This window comes from Coloeus monedula (assembly GCF_965178545.1).
Source record: "Coloeus monedula genome assembly, chromosome: 12".
In the NCBI taxonomy this organism is placed as follows: Eukaryota; Metazoa; Chordata; class Aves; order Passeriformes; family Corvidae; genus Coloeus; species Coloeus monedula.
This window is the reverse complement of record NC_138792.1, coordinates 8433686-8457498: the sequence shown is the minus strand read 5'-3', so window position 1 is coordinate 8457498 and position 23813 is coordinate 8433686. Positions and strand designations below refer to the sequence as shown.

Below are 23813 nucleotides of genomic sequence, written 5' to 3'. Positions count from 1 at the left end.
TATGAACAGCTCCAAGTTTTAGTAGAGTCTCATCTATATACAGATGATGTGGTAGGCAAAGCCATGAGCCAGTAAAAAATGTCTACATGTTAAAATAATTTTGCCTCAGTTTCAGTAGAAGTAATCAGTAAATACTTAAAGGTCACAGTGCTAATACCTTAATTTTGTATTTTAATAAAAGCATTTTTGAAAACAAAAAGGGGTTCTAAGATACAGTATTATTAATACCTCTGGAGGTCAACACCATCATAAATATATACATATCTATATACATCTTCTAATTTGTAAAGTGAAGTTGAATGCTGAACTGCCTTAATATACTTCAGCCCAGTTCTGACTCAGAACACATATGTGATGTATATTATATGCCATATATGACTATATATGTGTATATAATAATACGTGTGTTCAGTACTTACATATTTCCAAATCTCTTTCAAACACAGCTTTGGCTCAGACACCTCTTTCTTTTGCTAAGGAGTTTTAGTGATACGAAACTGCTAGAAAATGATGAAAATAAACCCCTCTCTCTGCTGCTGCCTGGCAGGTGAGCAGGACCTGCCTTATACTGGGCACTGGGTGATGCCCACGTCATGGCAACCAATCCACGGGGGCCCAAGTTAGCAGAACAGCAGCCCTGAAACTTCTTCAGCATCCTTGAACTCTCCTTAGGCCAGGGAGCTCCCACCCTGGAAGGAAAAGTACTCAGTACACCCTCTTAAGTGTCAGTTTGGCACTCCACATCCTACCTCCCCAGGAATGTAGGATGCTCTGAAATCACTCCTACAGAACCTTGTAACTCAGTAAGGGAAAATGATGGTGTAACACAGTTGTTTAATCTAGAGATGTTTAGCCTGGAGAAGAAGAGGCTCGGGGAGACCCTTCTGTGCTCTGCCTGCAAGGAGGCTGTAGCCAGGTGTGGTCAGCCTCTTCTCCCAAACAGCAAGCCATAGGACAAGAGAAAACGGCCTCAAGTTGTACCGGGGGCTATTTGGAAATATTTCTTCACCAAAAGTGTTGTCAAGCATTGAAACAGGCTGCCCAGGCAAGTGGTGAAGTCCCCAGCCCTAGAGGGATTTTGAAGCCATGTAGATGCGGCACTTGGAGACAGGGTTGAGTGGTAGGCTTGGCAGTGCTGAGTTAATGGTTGGACTTGATGACCTTAAAGGTCTTTTTTGATGTAAACAATTCTATGATTCAATATGAAAGACGAGTATCTGAGGAGTCCCAGCTGCCTGCAGTCTTACTGGTTCAACAAGCTTTGACAGCATGTGGGGCATCTTTATTCTTAAAACTTAGTGGATTTTATAGGTTGAATGCCCCCTAAAAATTTTACCTTGCATGAGTGCAATTTGCTGTTAAGTGGAGATAGGAGTTACACATTCCAGAGGGTTATTACCACTGGCTTCCCACATGCTCTGTGGTACACAGCTGTTGTCTGTCCAATCAACGGGACACAGAACTATGTTACCACCTATGGCCCTAAGCACCTCTTCTCACTTGGAGATCTGTGCCCTCTACCTCAATAAGGCAACCCTGAGAACTAGGAGACAACCTGAAGAACTCAGAGGTGACCAGCAGACACCCACTTTTCACAGACACGTACAAATGGAAAGGAAGCTTCCTGACATTAAAAACAATATTAAACATAGAAGAACAGCATAACTCTGGTGAGTTCAGGCTGTCACGAACCTACACTGCTCTCTGCGGAATTTAATTTTGAGCGTGATAATGTAAGCTTCCTCTCACAATTAATTATCAGGTGTTCTTCCACTGGTGGCCACCAGACAGTGTATTAGTAGAATGAAAAAAAGCTGACTTTCAGCAGTGGTCTACTATAAATCAAAGCCAAAAGTAAGACAGCCTGCAAAGTATTATCAGTGAGTGTCATAGGTTAGCAAGCACAGTCCCGGAAGGGATGTCCTTGCTAAGGGGTGCTTACAGTTTCCTCTGGGAACTGATAGAACCTATCAGCTGGCCAGTTTGAATATGGACAATTCTCTAAGCCACTTAAAGTTGTGACCACCTCTGTGATCCACATTTAAGAATAGACAAACTCCCCCCCCAAGCTCTCTCTCGTTTCCGGCGCTGGCACAGGTGGCTGCGGGCCCCGTGTGGGGGCCAGCGGGCCCGGCCAGGCCCTGCTTGGGCCAGGCCGGGCCGGGCCCGCTGGCCCCCCTGGAGCCATGGACCTGTTCCAGCCATGGAACCCCCCCCCACTGCCTTGCCATGGGCAGCCGGAGCAGCTCGGCTCTCCCCCCTCTCCACTTCGATAAGGAAAATTCAACACTCCAGCTGCAAAGCTGCAAGGCCGAGGTGAGATTAACCCTTTTACTGCTGTGAAGAGCTGAAAACCTGAGGGAAGAGAGAGAGGAGATGCTTAAAGCTGAAATTCTGTTGTGAAGCTATGATATATCAGAGTATCCTGTTGTAATTCCATGAAGATATGGGGGGTGGAGTGTTCAGCTCGTAAGCAAAAGCACCTGCACTGAGATAGGCAGATGCTGACACAGCTGTAATTTCATGAGAAGTTTGGACAGGGAGAGATGAACCAGATGAGGACTTTTGCTCCAAACGGGAAAGGAGAAAACCTCAGTTCCTAGAGATGCTCCCAGAGATAGTCCTAACGATGAAGATGATGAAGACCCTTTGCTCCCAGGGAAGGAGAAGGGCCTCTGTTTTTGTTTCTGAATGGCTCAACCTTAAAATTGTACCCCAAAAAACTTCAAGAGCGGACCCTCGAAAGCAGTTGCGGGAAAAGCTGCAAGTCGGGGGAAGGGACTCACACGCAGGCAGAGAGACTCCTCTTCCTAAATGGACTGAACAATATTTGGAAGTGGGCGGCTGTCTCGTTGTGATCATGTTTTCATAGCATGAGCAAGAAGAGACTTCTCTTTCTAAATGGACTAAGCAAGGTTATTATGGAAGTGGTAAACAGACTGAACATCTTAAGGGTTGTCTTTTCACATTGTCAGTGGGAGAAGGGAGGAAGGTGGGGGGAGCAGGAGAGTTCTGAAGGTGGTATAATTTTTTTTTTTTCCCTTCTTTTAGGTGTGTTAATAAACTTATTTATATTCTTTCAAGTTTGGTGCCTGCTTTGCATTTCTCCTAATTCTTATCTCACAGAAGATAAACAGTAAAGAGTATTTTAGACCAAACCACTACAGTGAGCAACACAGAAACAACAATATGCTCTGAAATATTACATGAAATATTATTTGCACAAATTAGTTCAACCTATGGCTTCTGTCAATAGTGAAGGTCACAAAAACAGTCAAAACCATGTAATTCCCCCAGCTCTGCAGTTCAAACAATTGCAGTCAGATAGATGAGCATGCTTTGCCCTGGATCAATGCTAATGGCTATCTACACCCATAGCAACACTGCCTGGTGATAAAGGTTTTGGGAAGTTAGCACTGACCTGCGGGACTGATTACAGGGTTAGAGTAGTAAACTCAACTGAACATATGAAGAAAGTTGTCCTGTCTGCACAAATACTTGTCACTAGTCTTTAGCAAATAAGGCCAGCATCAATCTTAATGTGATCAGTCATCAAATATTTTTCAATTTTACCCCTTAAATTAGCTTGCCATACTGCTGTCTTACAATTGTATGGTAAACTTTGGAACAGGAGGAAAGAGTTAGTGTTTTTCACAGAGAGCAGGCAATATTGCAGCAACAAGGACTAAGACTCTTGAAATTGCTGATGAAGACAGAGCAGTACTTGATGCCAGCAGCAGCGAAATCCTCATATGGAATGTACACCCAAATTCAGTTATGAGAAAATTGGGGTTTAGGTTTCATTTCCTTCCATCTTGTGCTTCTCATCCCAAGCTTTTCTTTGTCTCCTTTTCTTGATCAACCACATCTAGGCTGTCTGACAGCAGTCCTATTTCCCTCAGGTGGAGTGATAAGTAGAACACACAACAAAAAGACTGATTACATCATATAGTCAGTAGAGTAGCCTATGCTAGTTAAAGGAAGGTGGGTTACATATTATTTTAAAATTTAAACCCAGTTTTCAGCCATTAGGTTAATACACTTAAGCCTTGGAGTCCTCCAATTTTTCTTCACTACTTTCTTCTGGGACAGCAGACTCTGCCATGTAACATCTCTCTTTACCTGCCTGTTCTCTATCACCCTCCCCAGACGCATATTCTAGCCTTGATGGGCTAAACCAACATAGAGTTAAAAATTTATGCACCTACACTTTTACATAGGTATAAAATATTACTTCAAATTCTATGAAACAGGTTAACAAACAAAACTAAAATATCAAATGAAACCATTTTTTCCAGTATCTCAAGTGTACGAAAGCAGGAGTTTAAAACTTCAGTGCCAAAACCTAAGTCTTACTGCTGTACAGAATACATGAAAAAGTAATTTATCAACCTGTTATGAAATTCTGTGGTAACCTGCTTCCAAGTTCAGAGCATTTTCTTGAAGGAGCTGTAAAACATAAGGTGTTTTTCATAATCTGGATTGGTTTATTTTTATGCATTCAGGTGGGATATACAATTAACACATTCAGTCTAAAGAACTATTGTGCCCATGGTAAAATTTCTTCATTCTAAAATGCAATATTCAACACTGTAGAACATTTGGACATGGTTTACCTCCTAATAAAATGAAATAGAAATCACCAAGTCTGAATCTCTCTCTTCATAAAGTTCGGCAGAAGATTTTAATAATACACATTCTTTCCCCTGTGTTTCACTGATATAACTGCAGAGAAAATTTAATTTAACATGTAGATTTTTATTAGGAGTGCAGTAATAGCTTTTTAAACTATGGGTATTCTCATCCCTCCTCACAACTTAGGCAGATGCATCCAATTAATGATGAATCATTCCACACAAATTTCCTGTTTAGAACATACTGGCAATATCAGCATGACAACCTACAGAGCTCAAAATGGTCACAGATCACCACCATTTTGTTTACAAACCTGAAAGTGTAGGGTGGGAGTGTCCCAAGAAACAAACTGTTCACTCCAGATTCCCAGATGAACTATCATTATGGTACTTCAAAGGAACTACATGACTGTATGTGGATAGAGAGGTGTGTGCTACACATTGGATACAATATACAGCTAGAGAGCACCACTAGAAATGAAGAAATTTATTGTGATCCTAAGGACTAGTCAGCATATTTGCAATAAAATTATGTGTGAAGGGATCTGCGGATATTTTGATTGCTAAGCACCAGGGCATTTAAAAACAGCTGTTCTTTTTGTACCATTTTACTGACTGAAAGCTGGGCCACAATTCCACAGAAGGTGGAAAGAAAACCTTTTCAGAAGGTGCCAAAAAGGATAAGAATGAACTAGACAAACAACCTGGTTCAGTTTATCCATGTTGTATCTTCAAAATAACTGAAGAAAAGTGCCTCCCAGTGTCAAAGGAAAATAAAATCAGCAGAATATCTGACTGTATCCTCAACTGAAAGTTTTGCTCAAGTTCCACTTTCGGCAGTAGAGCCTATTCTCATTCTGCCTACTTTGTTGATAAATTTCTGCTTTCCCTGAAGAAGTTTTTCCCTTTCAGGAATTGTCACATCTTCTGCAGAAGCCTATTGCCCACATAGTGCTGAAGCAAGCTATAATGCCCCAGTTTCTGATCCCTCCTAGGGAGGCCTCTTGAGCTCCAAGCTCGCAAAGCCCATGGACATTTCAAAGGTGCTGCTTCTGTTCCTCAAATGCTCTCCTCTGGAAGGCCCATAGTTGAAAAGACTGACCCCAAGAAGGAAACTGATCACAGGTAACCCTCTTTTTCATTTTTTATATAATGACTGATAGAAGGGAACACCTTTTTTGTGCTTTCTGATATGAACTTTACATTTGAGTGGTCATATTTGAAGTTTGGTTGTTATTTAAAAAAAAGACCAAAAACCAACCTGGAAACATTTTAGGTACCAAAAACAAAAAAAAGATTTACTATAAAAGGTAACAAAATCAATATGCCACTAAATACTATAGTTTATTTTAAAACAACTTATGTGCTTATGAAGATTCTTTTAAAAAATAGGTTGGTATATAGTTCCATTTTTCTCATCTTGAAAATTACTGAACTATCTATCCTCTGAATAGCCTAGTATAAACTTCCACAGCATGTGGCCATCCTGTAAATACTGCACTGAAATTATTTCCGTTCCCTTTAATTTTCATCACTTTTCATGTATTTTGACTTCAGCTTTCAGAGTCAGAATGCAGTGACAGGTATCTTATAACCAGTTTTAAAGGTTAAGAGTACAGCCCTGTCTAACTTGTGAGAATGGAAAAATCTACAAGGAACAAAAATTATTTTCTTGAGCTATCACCTTATTCCTAGCCTTAGGGGGAAATTTTCTGTACAAGCTCACTGTTCTTAATCAGGCACTGTAAAGCATACACCTAAATGAAACACTCCCCAGTGCAGGGGGCAAGTCATTTTCCATTCAGTCTGGCTCACTAATGGTTAAGATTTTAAGCCTTTTAACCCTCAACAAAGAAATTGTTTTGAATTTTATTAAAAGCTTCTTCTCATTGACCATTTTGAATGCTGAGGTTTTAAAGGACACAAGCAGAAACATTCCAGAGTGCATAATAAATAAACTGAACACAATAATGGTAACTAGGTCTTTCGGAAGTCTGTAAGGACACCAGGAGATAGGCAGTTGATCTTCTTCAAACTGAGCAGAGAAGCATGAAATGAACTTCAGGTTGCAACTAACTAGGGAGACAGGTAAGAAAGAACATGTCTCATTCTAATATTACTTAATGCCATGATGGACAAGGCATTTTAACAGCAAAGAGGAAGATCCTGTAATGGACAAAAGCCTCAAATATAAAGTGATCTGGAAGCACTGATTATTTTAAGTGATGACAATTTTAGAGGTCTACACATGCCAGAATGCAGCTTCTATTTTAAAGCACAATAAAGTCTATTGTAACTGAGAGGAACAAAATTCCATTGATTCTTTAGAAAATAAACTTAAGAAAACTCTTAGAAAAAACAAGTAGAAAGCTTGCTACTAGCTCTAGTGATAAACTTATTAGTTTTCACTCTATGCAAAGGAAATGGAACAATATTAAGGTGAATGAATTTAGGTGTAGATCAAAACATGAAGGATTATGCTGCCAGGGAGCGAAGGATTATCATCACTTACCTCCCTCATCCAGAAGCTTCCCACTCAGGGGCTGGGATGTATCTGAAGAGTAACATGTAATGGAAATTTGTAGCATTAAATTAACTGCAGCTGATTGGAAGCACCTGATGGAGAAGAGGTGAGAATACCTGCTGTTTTAGAAGCGTGAATAGGATCATCCCCAAATCTGACTTTCTGGTCTTCTGCCCTGACATTAACTACTAAGGTTAAAATTTGTCTGAACACTGGAAAAATACTGTAATAATCAGTTACAATAAGCTACTGGAGAGTAGTTTCCAGACCAATAAAAAGAGAATAGGCTCAACTTATGGTTTTTAACTGAAAACATGGCCTCGTGACACCAGTAGTCAAATATCCAGGCAATACACTTAGCATCAAAAGGAGACACAGGTTTTCACTGACCCATACAGTGACACAGCCAAAAAACCCAAAACAAACCAAAGCACACCTATCATCTCCTCAACGGACTACTTAAATATGTAAGTCAAGGCTACAGAAAACAAATTCTTACCTAGTAAGTGTGTACTCCCTGAGTCCTGAATGCAGGTTCATGGCGGAAAAAGTACCTATGCATCCACGCAATCGTTTATCTCGACCGATCTTCCACGTTACAAACAGTGGGCTGTGTTAGGGAGGAAAAGAGAGACGTGATCACAGGAGCAATTTTGACAGTGTGAAATCTCAGTAACAGTGCCCTTCCATTTCAGGCAACAGGGAGCCAAAGCTCTAAAATAACTGTATCTGAACAGGCCAAAGCAGTTAGAAATGTCCTTCACAATTCTTTTGACTGTTCTAGAAACATTGTTCATCTGATATAACAGAAAATAAGATTACTGGAATAGTTTAGGGGCAGAATGAAACTGCTTGGTAACAGATCCGATATGCTCAGTGTACCTTACTGTTAACCCATTAACCTTCTTCTGTGAATGGGAAAAGCTTTACCTTAGAGATCTGTACATAAGGAACCCTTTCTGGAAGGCAAAAATACCTGTCACACCAGCCATCCCTCCTTCTGAAGATTAATATTTGGTCCTTAACACTGCTGGCCAGAAACAGGAATCCATGGAAGACAACAAAATTTAGGAATGCTCTCTAAACTTAAAGAACTACCAGAGGAAAGGATATTTTCTCCATGAAGTTAGCATTTAAAAATCTCAAAAGCAATCAGAAGTGGAGCAAAATCTCTAATATGAACACATGAGCATGACAGTTACAAAGAAATACTAATAACCAAACAATCCATACACTAAATTAAGAAGAAAGAGGCAAACCATACATCTCTTGGGGACCAAACCTTTCCTTGCAGTTCTAGAGCATTGCATCAATCAATACACGAGCAACAGAAAACCACACTAAATTGAATTTCTCAAGGGAGTGCATGTAGCTCCTGGATACCAACCCTAACAAAGATTTCTAATACTGAGATGAACAGGGATGGTTTGAGAAGAAAAGCATGTAAAATCTACTCTTTTTCTAGAAAGGTGATTAACCAAAGTGTATTACATAGAGAAGAGTGCATTTAATTACACAAGCAGATCAGTCATTGCACAGCTGCACAGTGTAACAGAGATGGGTTTAACTGTACAGGGGTACATACATAGGAATGGGTGCAGTTTGGGACTCTCAAGGAACAGCTCATATTCCTTTTCTCCTTCCACACCATTCATTTTGCCTGGTGTGGCACAAGATACTCATCCTGTGATAGCAGTGAAGGATATGCCTCAGTCTGCAGCACTAACACAGCAGCATTCAGTCCTCTCCTAACTTGCTAAAACCTGTTATCACCTGCTGGTACAGCCACTTCCTCCTTACTTGATTGATCTGGACAAGTTCCCTTCTTTCAATGATGATGAATAAAAGAGGAAGCTGAAGTCATAGTTTTCTTTTGAATTTCCTTTTCTTTTTTACTGCCACCCCCTCTCCCCTTTTCAAAGTTGTTTAATAAATACTGAAAAGCATAAAGCCAGAAGGGTCCATTACCAAACACTTAATAAAACATGGGCTATTGCACTATTTTCCATTCAGATCAACAAGTGGCATTTTACTACATTTGCAAGAAAGGTATCCCAGTCATCCTTAATGGTACCAACAAAACTATTAGATCACAATGGCTGAAACTACTCTCTCCCCTTAAACAGAAATAAGCATGAGTAAGACTTAAAATGGACTTTAGCACTATTCTCTTGACCTTGGATTCTCTTGGATTATGAGATTTATTACCTGTAATACACTTAGGTGAGGGCTGTATTTCAGGGAAACATATACACATTTACATTCCTGTCAAAACTGAATTCCTTCTAAAATGCATCATTACTGCTACTTTAAAAGGCCAAGAGAAGACTAGAGAACTTCACTGAATGTCAAATAGTACTGAAACATTTGCATACAATTTGAAGGTCCTTATCAATGAGTACCAAGAGAAAATGTCAAAGTTTTATACATATATTTTTGTACTAGTGGTAAGTAGGAGTATAAACATACTGTTCACACTGAGTTCGGTAAATGAACCACCACTGGTAGACATTATTACCATACAACACAAAGTCTGACTAAAGATGTTTTTCCAACCTTTCAACTTCTGTATTTCTCCCCAGGTGCCACTAAAGGTATGAGGATGTCTACACAGGAAATCTAAGCCTACTGAACAGAATTACTCAATTACCATCACAGGTGTCTTCAAAGTGTAATATGGACCACAGGTTCAGAACAGTCAGTGACCCAAGAGGATTCTAACTCTTAAGATTCAAGAAATATGGCTCAAAGAGACCTTCAGGGCTCCTGCATTATAAGGAATAATTATATAATTCTGTTCATAAATGACCCACATTCTACTGTTAGAAATAGAAATAAAGGAGACAAAACCCCCAAAATGAAAAATTTGAAGGTTGCCTCAAAACCCTGCTGAAGTTCAGAACCTCTGGAAACATTGTGATTTCCTGCCAAAATGTTTTCCCAGCCAGCTTGTACCTAGCTATTCTTGTGCCAGCATTGTCCTTTAGTTTAAATAGTTCTTTCCTTTCCTGGTTATTATTCCCCCAAGTATTTATAGAAATAACTCTCATGCCTCTCCAGACTTCACTTTGCTGAGTTGAGTGGGTTGTGCTCATTCAGTTTCCTCTCAAAGGGGACCTTTCCATTCTGACCATGACATCTCTTCTCTACACTTTTTTCCAGTTTAAATTTGCCTTCTTGAACATCCATGTTTGGAACCGCAGACAGAATTACAGAGGAGGGTCTTGCACCTGAATTGATGCTTCCATCTCTGAACTAGCTGCTCAACACTGACTGCTACATTTTAGTACTAACTCTTACAGCCCAATATGAAGTCCAAGTCTTCAGAAAGCATTTCTAGTCTTACACTAAACAAAGACCATCGCAAACATGCTCATAGAAGCTAGACAAGCTATGGAGAGAAAAGAATATTTTTCTTACTAGGGATGTTATTTTGCTTTTTATTGGCATCCTTGTTTTCAGATGCCAGCCTATGTTCCTCAAGCCTGCAATTATTTTCTTGTGTTTTAAAGCCAATAACCCACAAATAGACTTGCTATCTGATATAACTGCAAATCTAAAGTACCAACTTCACAGATACTGATGTCAAAAGCAGCTAAGTAAATTGGTTCATTTTCAACTTGAAAAAAACCAACTTTTTCATCTGTTACCTGTTTTTCTTAAAATAAAAACAAGGGGTTTTTTGAGCAACACATTGTTAGACCTAAAAGTCTTCAGCAAAAAGCAGGAAAGATGGCAGATGCTTGGAGACCTTGTTATCCAATGATGTACAGCAAGGATATGCATGGCATACTGGAGATCGGTCTTCTTTTTGCCTGAGGAAGTTTGAAGCCACATATCCCACAAGAACCAAAGAGTATGCTGGGTGGAGTGCTCTCACCTTTTTGTCTGGCTCCCTCTTGATGCAGTCAGAAAGCTGCAGATGTGATTGTTGTTTGTTAGTTTAAAAAAAACATTCACAAAACCAGACACTGCACTTCCCTGGGAGGTGCTCTAATAATCAGCTTCAAGCAGTTCTCTTACTCAGTTTAGGATGAAGCATAAAAGCAGAACAGCTCCAAGCTCGTGAGTGAGCTGGCTTGAACCAACAGACTCGGAAACTTATTTGTTCAGCTTCTCTTTGTGGTGCCAGGAACCTCTAACATATGCTACTGACAGTGTTAGCAGGAGTGCTGCAGAGCACCCCCAAGTATCAGTAGCTGAAAGATGGTGGAAGATGTTTCAAACCATACAGGAACAGAAGAAGAGACCAAATCCACACCCTCTGAAGCCCTGTACACGTGACAATCATTCTTCTTTTATGAGAGTCTACATTTTGATTTCTTTTGTTTGAGAGCCAGACACTGAAAAAGTATTTCTATCCAAAACTATTTACAGGTGCCACAGCAAATTCACAAGCAACCTGAAGACTATAAACTCGCCATCTAAACATTGCTTAACTTACTATTTATTGAAAAGTCTTGCCCAGCTCTAATCTAAATAGCAGGAACTGTTTCAGTTATTTGCTATAGAGGTTGTCAGGCACTACCCCATGAAATCCAGCTGATCATGTATATTGTTTTTCCTTTCAGCTGCAAACAGTAAGAGTTTAAACTGATATTGTTTCCTTATATATAACTGCAGTCATCAAAGGGGCATACCTACACAATCTGTCTCCTTGTTAGATTCTGAAATACACGCATGTATCCAACACCCTGAACACCGACTTTAAAAGCAAGCCAGAAAATGCGTGGCTGAAGCCCAGTTGCTTGGGTCACCCGATCAGTGCTGCCCATGTCACACTCCAGCTACTATTACACCCTTTTCATTAATGAAAAAACTAGGACAGTGCTGTACTTGAGCATTAATCTATTACAACTCCTGGAAAACTGGAACAATTCACATGCAGGCCACAATGTATAAACCTGTCTAAATATTGAAAGCAAGTATCAGAATAGTCTCTGATACATCACACTTAAAAAGCGTGCTTATGGCATTGGTAATTTTGCACAACCAAAATCGCCTAAACCAATAACTGACCTGTTGCTATATGTTACTGAAAATATTTAGACTGAAAGCAGAAGTCTGCAAGCTATTTTAGCAATCAGTCAGCTATCACAGTTAAGAGTCATCATGCCAATAACTTACACTGACATCATGCAGAATGCACTGTTAAAAATATCTTCTTTCAATATAAAGCAGCGCTGGATACAAGCTGCCTCTTATTTACCAAGAAAGTGAAAGGATTCTTTAAGTTCGGGTGTGGGAGAGAAAGCAAGAACTATGAATAAATTGGTCTTGTCCTGATACCACCAGTATGAAAAGTTGCTCTTCCTTGTTATGGATATGGAGAAAAATAAAGGGGGGGAAGGTGAGAAGAACAGTGGAAAGAAAGGGTAACAGATGAAGAATACTTCTCTACTTTTATTAAAGATGAGTGAGAAATGTTTTTGTTTCATTTGAAGACTTTCAAGTAATAAAAAACTTAGAGGACTTTGAAAAGGATTAAACTTGATGAACTGGAAGGTAAAATGATACTTAGACAGACACTTTAATTATAGTTATTTAACCACTACCTTTTATAACCAGAGAAGATAAGAAAGCCTCTACAGCCCTCATGTTATTTGACACCCAGAGCTGCAGGATCTGACACTTTGAAAAGCTGCACGCTCACCCCTTTGAAAGACCAGAGTGCTTCCCCTTTGGCTCTGAGGATCTCCAAGCTCTTCACATGCCCAGGAAGCACTCAGAACACACAAAATGGCACTTCCAGCATTTTCCTCTTTATTTCACACAGGTGAATGAGCTATTGCTCCCCAGTTCCAGAAATTTTAAGATTTATATTTTTTAACATAAAATTACCCTGTCTTATTTGTGATCATGCTACACCTTCTAATAACACTAAACCTTCACATAACACTGTTTCCAACTAGAAGCATCTGGAAGAAAAGGAATTCAAGTTTGTCACTGAACAGTCTGCTGCGACTCCTCCCAGGTGCAGTGCCAGCCCTGTCCAGAAGCACAGAGCAGCCTCCCTTCTACAACTGATGCACTCAACTCCCGCACTCTCCAGGCTGGGGTATTTCCAGCTGTCACAATTCCATGGGCTGAGTCTCATTACTCGATATAAGAGAATACAGCTCAGGAGTGAAAGAAGCAGCATACCCCCCTCAACAGCTTTATGAAGGGCACCCGCACAGACCTCTGCGGCACAGGACGAGGGCAGGTATGCTGGAAGTAACTGGTTTGTGATGAAAGGGGAAACTCAGTGGATAAAATTACGGAGCTGGTGAACAACCACAAAAAAAGTCTGGTGTCTTTCTCAAACAGTCATCATGCAAACACACAATGTGGGTCAAGGACATTTTAGGTCACCAGATATATTCCAGATAAAGTCTGGTAAGACACAAGAAAGTCAAGACAGGAGTTCGTGAGTTACAAAGGAGAATAAGGGAGAACAGCAATAGCCCTCCATCCACATTTACAAAGACAGAATTTGGTAAATGTAGACAATTAATACATAAAGCTTTCTGGAAGCCAAGAGAAGCAACAAAAGGAAGAAGTCAGTAGCTTCTCACAGGAGCTCCAAGCTCCTTCCTCAAAGGAAAATGGCACAAGTGCATGAAGACTGACAATCACAGCAATACAGCCACTTGGAAAAACTGGAGAAGACAGAAAAACAGCAAAGCACAAGAAGAGGTGCAACAAAGACGATCGATTTGCAACATATGAATATAAACGAGTATAAAGGAATAATCCCCACTCTTCTCATAAAATCATTTATGAGAAGAAAAAGTAAGACAAGGTAATTGTTTGCCAGCTACTTAACTCAGAGACTTAGGGGAACATCAGGCAACAGAAGATGCTAAGAAACCTACATTGTAAGATGTCCAATTAAAGAAAGTCCTAACAGTAAGAATCATTAAGTGCTGGGATTGACTGCCTTGGAGGATTTACAGCTACCATCATCAGTGTATCCTCAAAGGCCTCCAAAAACAGGCCACTGTCAGGAATGCTGTAAATACATTTGATTCCATCCTTTAACATGAGAAAAGAGAAAAATGGCCTCCTGATGTTCACTGCAGCCTCCTTTTCTGATTTTGTATGATGCAAGATAAGGTAACAAAGGGACAATTCACACATGAAACTGTATAACACTGTGGGAGAGAACTGTCATTACAAACCCCCCATGTCAAAACACAAAAAAATCTGAAAAACCCACATTCATATTATACTTCTGTATGTTTCCTTCTAACGTAGTAGTATTATGGAATTGAGGAGAGAAAGAAAGATATAAGATATGTAATATTAACCATATTTTAAGGATCAGAAAACATTATTAATTGCTTCAAGGAACAGAAAACTGAGTGGCTTCCTTGAGGTTCAAGGTGCTCTTCAACATTTTCTGAATACAGAATAGAAACCAGTTTCTTCATCTCAAGTTCACAGTAAATTCTAAAGCAAAAATTTAGAGAAGCCCATACATAATATTTTTCCTGTTCTGAAAGCCAATATAAAGAGTCTTTCGGGCTAGTTGCAAACAAAAAGTTGGTTTTTTCACTACAGTGCCACTTAACACATATTTTAACATTAGCTGTTAATAGCACAATTTACTTGACTAGTTTTACACAATCAAAAAAGGAATTAGCTACCAAGTAAAGTCTGAAATCCGTTCCCCAGCCTGTGTCCAGTCACATATACATAAGAAACCTCAACTTTCTAGGATAATGATACCATCGAGCAAAATCCATAAAGACTGGAGCACATCAAGCATAGATTTCCCCAAACAGAAGGAAATTTATTCCATAACTTTCTTCTTCCACGTGGGAAACATGCTGAGCTTCTTAAAAACAGTCTGTACTGCACTACTCCTTCAACACATTTAGTCAATGAAGAAGGTTCATTACTGCCAATGTATGGTGATCCAAAGACAATCACAACCTACTGGCTTCAGAAGCCAGAAGAAAGAGCTGCAATTTTTGAATTTAAAATACTATACAATTACTGAAAATGTTACTAATTACTTCTGAGGGTACAGCATATTCTTTCAGTCATTCTCAGGACTAAATGAGCAACTCTTCCAACTACTGTATTTCAGGAATCAACATTAGAGATTGATTTCTCTAGGCATATAAACCACTCAGTATATTCAGTGATTTTCCCAAAATGATCATGTGCCCTGAGCTGCTAGGTGTGAATTTGTGAGCAAGTTCTGCTTATCTAAGCAGCTAATCTTAAGGAAGGTCAGAAAGCAGCTACTATTTTAAGAATATCTAGTTTAAACAAGAGCATAATCAGGGTTAAAAATGACCTGGCAGGTCGTTTTCTAGAGTGAACCTACAACACCTTAATTAAGGTTGCATTCAAAATTTATTTTAAAAAACGACATGAATTCACAAACAGCCAGACTATGTGTCTGCTCCTTCAGCTGCAGCCATCAGAACTGCTATTCTTGTACACTCTATTGCACGAGCTCAGGCAATATGGGCAGCATTCCGGGAAAGAGAAGGTACAAGTAACAGTTCATAAGGGGACGACAAGAAATTTTCGGTATGTTCAGACTGGATGCTTAGTCAGACATGACTAACAAAACATCAAAACAAATGACAAAAGTCATTATTTTGCACCTTCTCCCTTTAATTCTCACAAGAAAAATCCCTCAAGTTCATGAAACAAAAATTGAGTTTCTATGACATATGTTCCTAAGTTTGCTGTTCACTTTGCTAAAATAAATATTTACATGTAACAAAACCCAGAATGCCTCAGAAATCACAGACGTTGACTATGCATAGCTTATTAAGCATTGCTAAAAAAAGTTTGAATGTCTACAGTTCCTCAGACTGCACTTTCAAGAAACAACTTTCAAAATCATAACATTCTCCATAGTGATATTTCTCAGGGCAGTACAGGTGACAAGTCAGAGCACTTAAGCCTGCAGCCCTACAGGTCACAATGCACCTGGAAATTCCCCAGGATGGCACCTTCCTTACAGGTGAACTAATTACTCTCTTCATTGCTCAGTTACTGATGAATCTTTAGGCCGATATATCTTGTTTTAAGGTGAGACACTTGAACTGTCCTCTGAAATGGAATGTTTCTTCCCCAAATTCCCAACATTATAACTTCAACTGGGTATAAATTGAGTTTGTACAAGGGACTGATGTGTCACACACCTGAGTATGCTCACACTAACCAAGAGGACCTACCAGTTCATCATCTCAGACTGCTTCAAATTACAGCACTTAATGTTCCAACCACAGCTCTTGTCTACCACAAACTCCAAGATCATCAAGCTGTTTTATACCTCAGTCAGCAGGTATCAGTTTTATACATCTGGATAGGTACTAAATCATTAACTGAAGTCATCTAGAATTGACTATCTTTAGAGCATCAAAGCCTACGGCTGTACTTTAGTCGCTAAAGCCATTTGTATCTCCTAGATAGTAAGTTAAATTAAGTATCCAACAGAGATCCTCTGCAGTTAGGCCAGACGGGGTATCGACATGGCTGTGTTATTTAATTGAGAAGAATTTTTTAAAATTAAAAAAAATAAATAAATCAAGCCTTAAAAATATTTCTAACCCATACAGCTGTGAAGAAAGCTTTCCAAGTATGACCCAAGCATTAGCCAATGCAGTATCACAAGGTTATTCCAGCACCTTGGCTGTTGATCTTAGCAATAGTAAGGCTAGTACAGTCTTTATGTTTACTATTTCTTGTCAGAATCATCCATGCAACAGGGAAACCATTAGTCACTTCAAATTGAAAATACTCTTTGCAATGATGAAGAACAGTGGCACGAAGCCGGCACCCACACAAAACAGGGAGGGGAGGACATGATTAGGGTGTAGATAGGAGGAATCAAAAAGCAAGGAAGAATAAAACGGAAAATTCACTGCTCTTCAAAAGATTATAGAAGTGAAGGAACTGTGGGGAAAGAGAAGAGTTTTTCACCTTCCTCTGAAGGTCGAGTAGAACATGTCTCTAAGTTTTAAATAATAAAAGCTAACAATGTAGAATAGAACTATCACAATGGGACAAGGGGTTACAGCCTCTTTACAACACAGCACTTGCGATGCCAAGGCTCCTCACCAGGATATTACCACAGTACTTTCTGTGATCATGCACACCATGATCCCTTGCTCTTTCATATTTACCTCTGACTAGGCCGTTTAGCCTTCTATCTTGTAAACTTCAGCTAATCCTATCCAAGTACTGACCAGCAGGGTAAACACACAGAAACCTGCTCCTCAAAACCAACCAACCATCTCTATTTCAACACCAAAAAATTAAAAGACAGTAATTCATCAGCTTTGCTTTTTAAAAAGGCTTATTGTTCCATACATACTCTTTTCATTAAAGATGCCTACAAGTCTCTCAGCACAGGTCTGGAGCAATGCAGCTTGAAGACAGACATCCCTTGACTAGCTCCAGGCGAGCATGTTTATCTGAGCAGCGCACTGCCATATGTGTGAGTGCAGATAGGATGGCTCTGCACTCGGCCTAGATGATTCTGGCTCTCATTAAGCACTAGATCAGGAATTGCTGAAGTGTACACTGTTCTGTAACAAAGCCATAAACATGTAACACTCCTCTGATGAGCATTATCACCCTCACACAATCTGAGATGTGACAAGGTATTACAGAATAAGCATGCACTCCTGCCTCCATCACACTCTGAACTTTCAAAATTCAATCTTCTGCTCATTGCGCCCATTTCTGTATTTCGTGTGTTTTTAGGCTTTCTTTCCCTTCTCCCACTCCTTCCAGCTCCTCTTCCATTTCTGTCCTCCCTCCATCTTTTTCATACTTAAATCTCCCTTTGTAACCAGTTTTTAAAAAGGAGGGTGAGAAATGTAATACTCAAGTTATTGCATTCCACTTGACCATTACAAATCAGGGAGAAAGTCCTCAACCCTCACTAAATAAGTGTCTATTTGTTTCATAAATTCTGGAGCCTTCATTTTGATTAAAACTTCTGGAGCATTCAGCATGTTCCCAAAAAAACTCAGCAAAAAGTTATGAGAAAGTGGGTTTTGAATTTTGAAATGCAGACTTTAAGGTTCTTTGGAACTTCTCTTATCAAAGTAATACTTAATCTTTCAAGACAGTTCACATGCTTATTAAACACATCCAGGGAAAGGACTGTAACTCCAGATAAAATTCTGCTCTAATGTCAAAAGCACCCAAGAACAAGTGTCACCATATTCTAGGTTATTATGGCACCATAATTTGCAATATTTAATAAAATTATGTAACAATATATATACATTATAGAACTCTTCACATTTATGCTCTGACCTACTTAAGCAATTCTTTTTCCCCAATTGCACAATTATGAACCAGAGCAGAAAAATCAGACTTTATGAAGTTAATACATCAATTCAGTGTCACTACGAATTATTAACATTATTACTTCAGAATCTGCAGTCACCTGATTATGATTTTCTATGGGACATATTAAAACATTCTGAAGAAATATACTTTTGTTTCCTTGATACCTTTACTATTAGTCATCCATTATACTTCTTTTAATCAAATCAAACTAACTTCAGATTATACATTGAAACTACTGATTTGTTAACAAAAACTATTCACAAAGCAAAGCTGGTATTTCCTCCCTGGCTATTTCTACCTTTCTCATTCCCCAGAAGACATCACACTATTTTATGTTCCCTTGGGTAGCTGTTGACAGAAGCACCAGGAAAATACTGCATCTGAGCCAATAAATAATTTGCATCAAGAAACTCTGGCTACATTTGAAGTGTTTCAAGGTAGAAAGGTTCCAGCCAAAGTCACCTCCCCACCCAAGTTTCAAAGAAAGTGAGCAACTTCAAACCACACACAGCTCTCATATCTCAAAATGAGCTCAAAGCACATGTACACATTAACAAACTAACAAGTCTTCAAATTAACAAGGACTGGAACTACTTATCCTCCCAAAGCAACACTGCGGAGACTCCTCTCCAGAAGGAGGAAGTAGAGATAGGTCAAAGAAAAACATTTTAAAAGGGGCAAAATAGTCAGCCTAGCAACATAGCTGGACACTTTGCAAGTCAAAGTTGAAGCAATTTCAGGACCACCAAAGATCTCAAATATCTCTAGGTACAGACTGGAATTGAGACAAAATATTTCCATTTTTTTGCAATTAATGCTTTGAAAGGATTCAGCAGAAACCTTTCCTAAAATTCCATGAATGTATCCAAACCCACATGTTTTAAGAACACCACATGCAACACATTTTAGAAAGCTGTGTAAAATCCCCAGAGCTTCTACTCCATAAAAGACCAGAAGACAGTGCTAAAGAAATCAGGTAAGAATAGCTCCAGCTCCTGTAATTTTATTTCCTTGGAAGTCACTAGCAGGAATGCAGCAAACATTAGTTTTGAGGCACTGGTATAATGTTTCCCCTTTTATCACTAGCAGAATGACTCAGGCATAAAATTAGTTTCGAAATTTGATAGAGAAAAAGCATTCTCCAAGCACTAGAAGTCTGGAAGCTATGTGCCACAGCATTATTTCCATTCTTTTAAGAGAGAAAACAATTCCATGCTCACAAGTAGTTTCTGCATATTTATTACAAACCAGGAGCCAGAGAACACTGTTTTGCATAGATTTCAGACAGCACCTTAACAAACTACTCCTACCTTTACAGTCTACACAAACTACCTTAAAAGAGAGTCAGTTCTCATTTCCAGTGAAGATACTGAATTTTTCACTCTGAATAGACTTGTCAGTTTTGCCCAAATTGCCAGTGACCACTGGATTTTCATACACTGTTTTTCTTGTTCTGGTGAAACATTACCTGAAGCATTTACACAAGCCATCAGTGAACAGCAGGAGTTGCAGTTAATAAAAGGTCACACAAAATTTTATTAGAGCTATAACTGGGATTCTCCTGCTACAGACAAATCATAACTTAGGTTTTAATGAATTTCAGCTAACTGTGAGACATGCTGTTCTTCCAAAATATTAGATCAGCGAGTAGAAGCAGGCAATGCAATGTATGCAATTTGTTCTGGAAAATAACTTTCTTAATTAAGTTCAGACACTTTATACATACAAGACACTAGACACAGTCAAAAAGGCACATTTTAAAGATCCAAATGGATTTCTCTTAGTTGCCAAATGCACAATGCCTGCTGAGACAGAAGCACCTAAGGGCACAACATAAACAGATGAACAAACAATTTATGCCAATAACTTAGAATTTGCCAATCCTGTAAGAAATTAACACACAGGAGTTTTCTGCTTAAGTGGAACATGGTTCAAAGGATTGAGAAATATTTAAAGAAACCTAAGGAAAAAATTGAAACTACACAGGATGCTTTATAGCAATAATATGCTACAAAACTTATATGCCAAGGTATCAGCTGACAGGAGAGACTGCAGTTCAGCCAAACATTCAAAATTATTCCTTTAAAATCATTGCTCCTTTTCATTTTAAATTACCTGTTTTAAAGGTCCACTGGATAACAGTAGCTTGCAAGAGACTTGAAACACTAGGAACCATACAACAAGAAGACACATTAGCATTTACTTTCAGATTTTCAGAATTTATTTTAAAAACGTTTAACTTTGAAAATTTAGTAAACATTAAATTATTTTGGAAGTGGTTTTAAGAAGCTCATGATAATGCGAGAGGAGCCAAAAAACAAGCCTCAGAAGAATCTGAATTTGCCATCTAATTCAGACTTCACTAACTCAACAGCTGGAATAAATTAATTACTATTAAATCAATGCATTCTAGATTGTACTATTTGTATAGAACTTAACCATGTAATTTAACCAATGAGATGACAGTTTAAAGATAGTCTAAATACAGTGCTGGAATTAGAGCCAAAGGGAATTTATATTTTTGATAAAGATGTAATAAAAGACAGCACTTTTAGGATGGACAAAGATGATTCAAAATCACAGAGTTCTCACTGGTTTGAAGGTAATGTCTATGGAGACTGGATGTTTTTAAGGACGACAGACATCTCTCTGTCAGCATAGGTATAGAACACAGGATATAATGCCTTCAGATGAACTAGATGATCTGTCAGTGTCTTCCCACCCCTTAAATCACTAATGACTGCATCGAGGGTTGAGTAACAGTGAAGTCCAGAGCTGTTGCTTAAACAAATACAGACTCGCCCTACCCTCCCATCCCCAGATAGCCTCCTTGTTCTGCAATGAACATGTGTGATAGAGGAACTGATCTGGTTAAAAATATCTCTCTCCTTTTTGCCAGTTTAACCTAGACCAAGTTTGTTTCTCTGCTCTGTTTCACACTGCAGGGGCATACACAGGGATTTCAGCTCAAAAAGAAGAGAGGTAAAAGGGGCAGTGAAAAAGGGCAAGGATGATGACTGCTTACATCTGCATCTCACAAGAAGAAACACATGCATTACAGCTTAAACAACAGGGAATAGCAGTAAGATTATTAAAGAGAGGTAATTACTTTCATGAGGGCAGACTACTGCTGGAAAAAGCAGAGGAGCTTTCAGACACGTTGCTTTAGCAGATTATGCAAAGCACAAGGCAGAACAAAACTGGTCATGAGGTAAACATAACCATGCTAACCTTGAACAAGAACACACTCAGCACTTAGGCAACAGAGAAGTGTGTTAGCAACAGACCAGATGACTGGTCACTGATCCCTTTGGAAGAGGAATACACTGCAGTTAGTGACACAGTGATGCAGTAACATGCAGAGCCAGTACTGAGGCCACAATTTTCAGAAGGCAGCAGACATGGCTTAGTTACTTTCACACAATAAAGGTAACAGGGCATCATTTTCTAAGCAAGTATACTGGTTACTACATGCTATCACCAGCCATACAATTAGACAACCCATAAACACACAAACACCAGCTCTAGCAGAGGAAATTCCTGGAGGATACAGAAACATGTTTACAGGATTTCCCTGTTGTTACCGTCTTCCAGTAGCATCTTCCACTGGCCATCCCTGGGACATAACTAAGCAGATCCTCACTGGGGACATCAGTTCTTCCACTCTCTCTTACCAAACAAGTTCACACAAGTGCAGAGATGCTGTCTGCAATTTTGCTTCCCAAAACCACATTTTTTCCTATTTGAAGACTGACAATTTTAGGGTTATGCCTTCATTATGAGGGAACAAATCTAAAAAGCTTCAAAAAGCCCATTACCTGATATGAACCTCTCTGCAGTTTTGTAACAGATAACAAGCAATGTCACTGAAAAAGGCTCTTGTGTTGCCTACTTGTTTTCTCTTCCATGCATCATCATGCCTTTTGCCATCTCTAGCATTCATGTGGACCTAGGATGTGTCAGAGTTAATCTCTGGAACAATCAACCCTCTGCTTCCTGTTGAGGTAGGAATCCTCCTTGGAGTAGACAGACTTAGGACTAGAAAGAAGCAGGTGTGGTTATCAGATGACTTTACTCGACACACAGCTTGCTGTATTTGTGACATCTGACAATCAGCTGGCCCAGTACACGGCAGATGGAAAGGCAGCAACTCCACAGGGCTTTTACACTGAACATTGACTACTTGGTGATCCAGCAAAAAAAAAAAAAAACCAGAACAAAAAAACCCCAAAAACCCCCAATCAAACAAGACAGTAATCCACCAAATCCACACTAGTAACAAGCAGTGTATGGAATCACAGGATAGATTCTCTGGAAAGTAAACTCAGGTTAATGGACAGAAGAATTATACTCAGGATTTCCACGGTTTTACTTTCTCAAATGCTGCCAGATCCACATGTGAGGCTGAGAAAGGAAATCAGTGATACAGACAGCAAGGATTTAGGCACAATGGGAACAGGAAGAACTTGTTAGGCACGCGCATTAGTCATGCCAGAGTCACCCAGACTGGCATGCTAATATGAGTTTTGGAACTTAAAAACACTTCTACACTACTGCTAGAAATTTCATAGGTAACACATGGGAAGCCCAAATACTTGGCCTCACCTGACACCCTCAAAGTAACAAGGATCTCCAAGATCTGGCAGAAGGAGGACAAACCAAAACAGGATAATACTGAGAGCCTACCAGCTTACTCAGCAATTCCAGTGGGAAAGACAAACAACACGCAGGTGGGGAATGGCACTGTCTGTGAAGGTTATACAAACATTAAATGGCATAAAGTGTTACAGGAGAAGAGAAGCCCAATGAACTTCTTATGGTAGAAGTCACACAATCAAGTAATAAAGATGCATGATCAACTACACTACCAGTTCAGGAAGATTACAGAGTTTCAATTTTAAGAAAGGTAATAACAACGGGCATCGGAAATCTCCTGAAGTAAATGAACCCTGTGACTCATCAGAATGGCATGTTGAGATTTTTTTTCCCTCTAAATAACAACTTCTACCTTGAAAATTAGTGCTAGGACCTACATGAAAGGTCCAATTTTTGGCTTAGTTTTGAGTGGTACACAGGACCTAGTTAAAGGATAGGAAAGCTGTTCTGTAACTGTGCCTGCAATGCAATTATATTTCAACATCGCAGTTGAATACAGTGAAACAAAAAACCATCGGCACATGGATAATTAATGTTAAGGGAACAGTGTAAAAAAAAAAAGTAACTAGTAATCCTCTCAAACTTGTTTCCCCTAAAAAACAACACAATCAAGCAAACAAACCCCAGAACAAACAACCCTAAAAAGAGGGGAAAAAAATTACAAAAAGTAGCAGACAAAAGCA

The 23813-nt window shown here is 39.2% G+C and overlaps 1 protein-coding gene across 1 annotated transcript in view; it reads right to left on the bottom strand.

Moving 5' to 3' along the window:
• Window positions 1-23813, bottom strand: part of AMMECR1 (AMMECR nuclear protein 1) — a gene marked incomplete at its 5' end in the record, with an annotated part of 75483 nt that overhangs the window by 33586 nt on the left and 18084 nt on the right. Inside the window, one exon of the mRNA XM_082289220.1 lies at window positions 7658-7768. Coding sequence (XP_082145346.1) covers window positions 7658-7768 — 111 coding nt within the window. The remainder of the gene's footprint in view (window positions 1-7657; window positions 7769-23813) is intronic.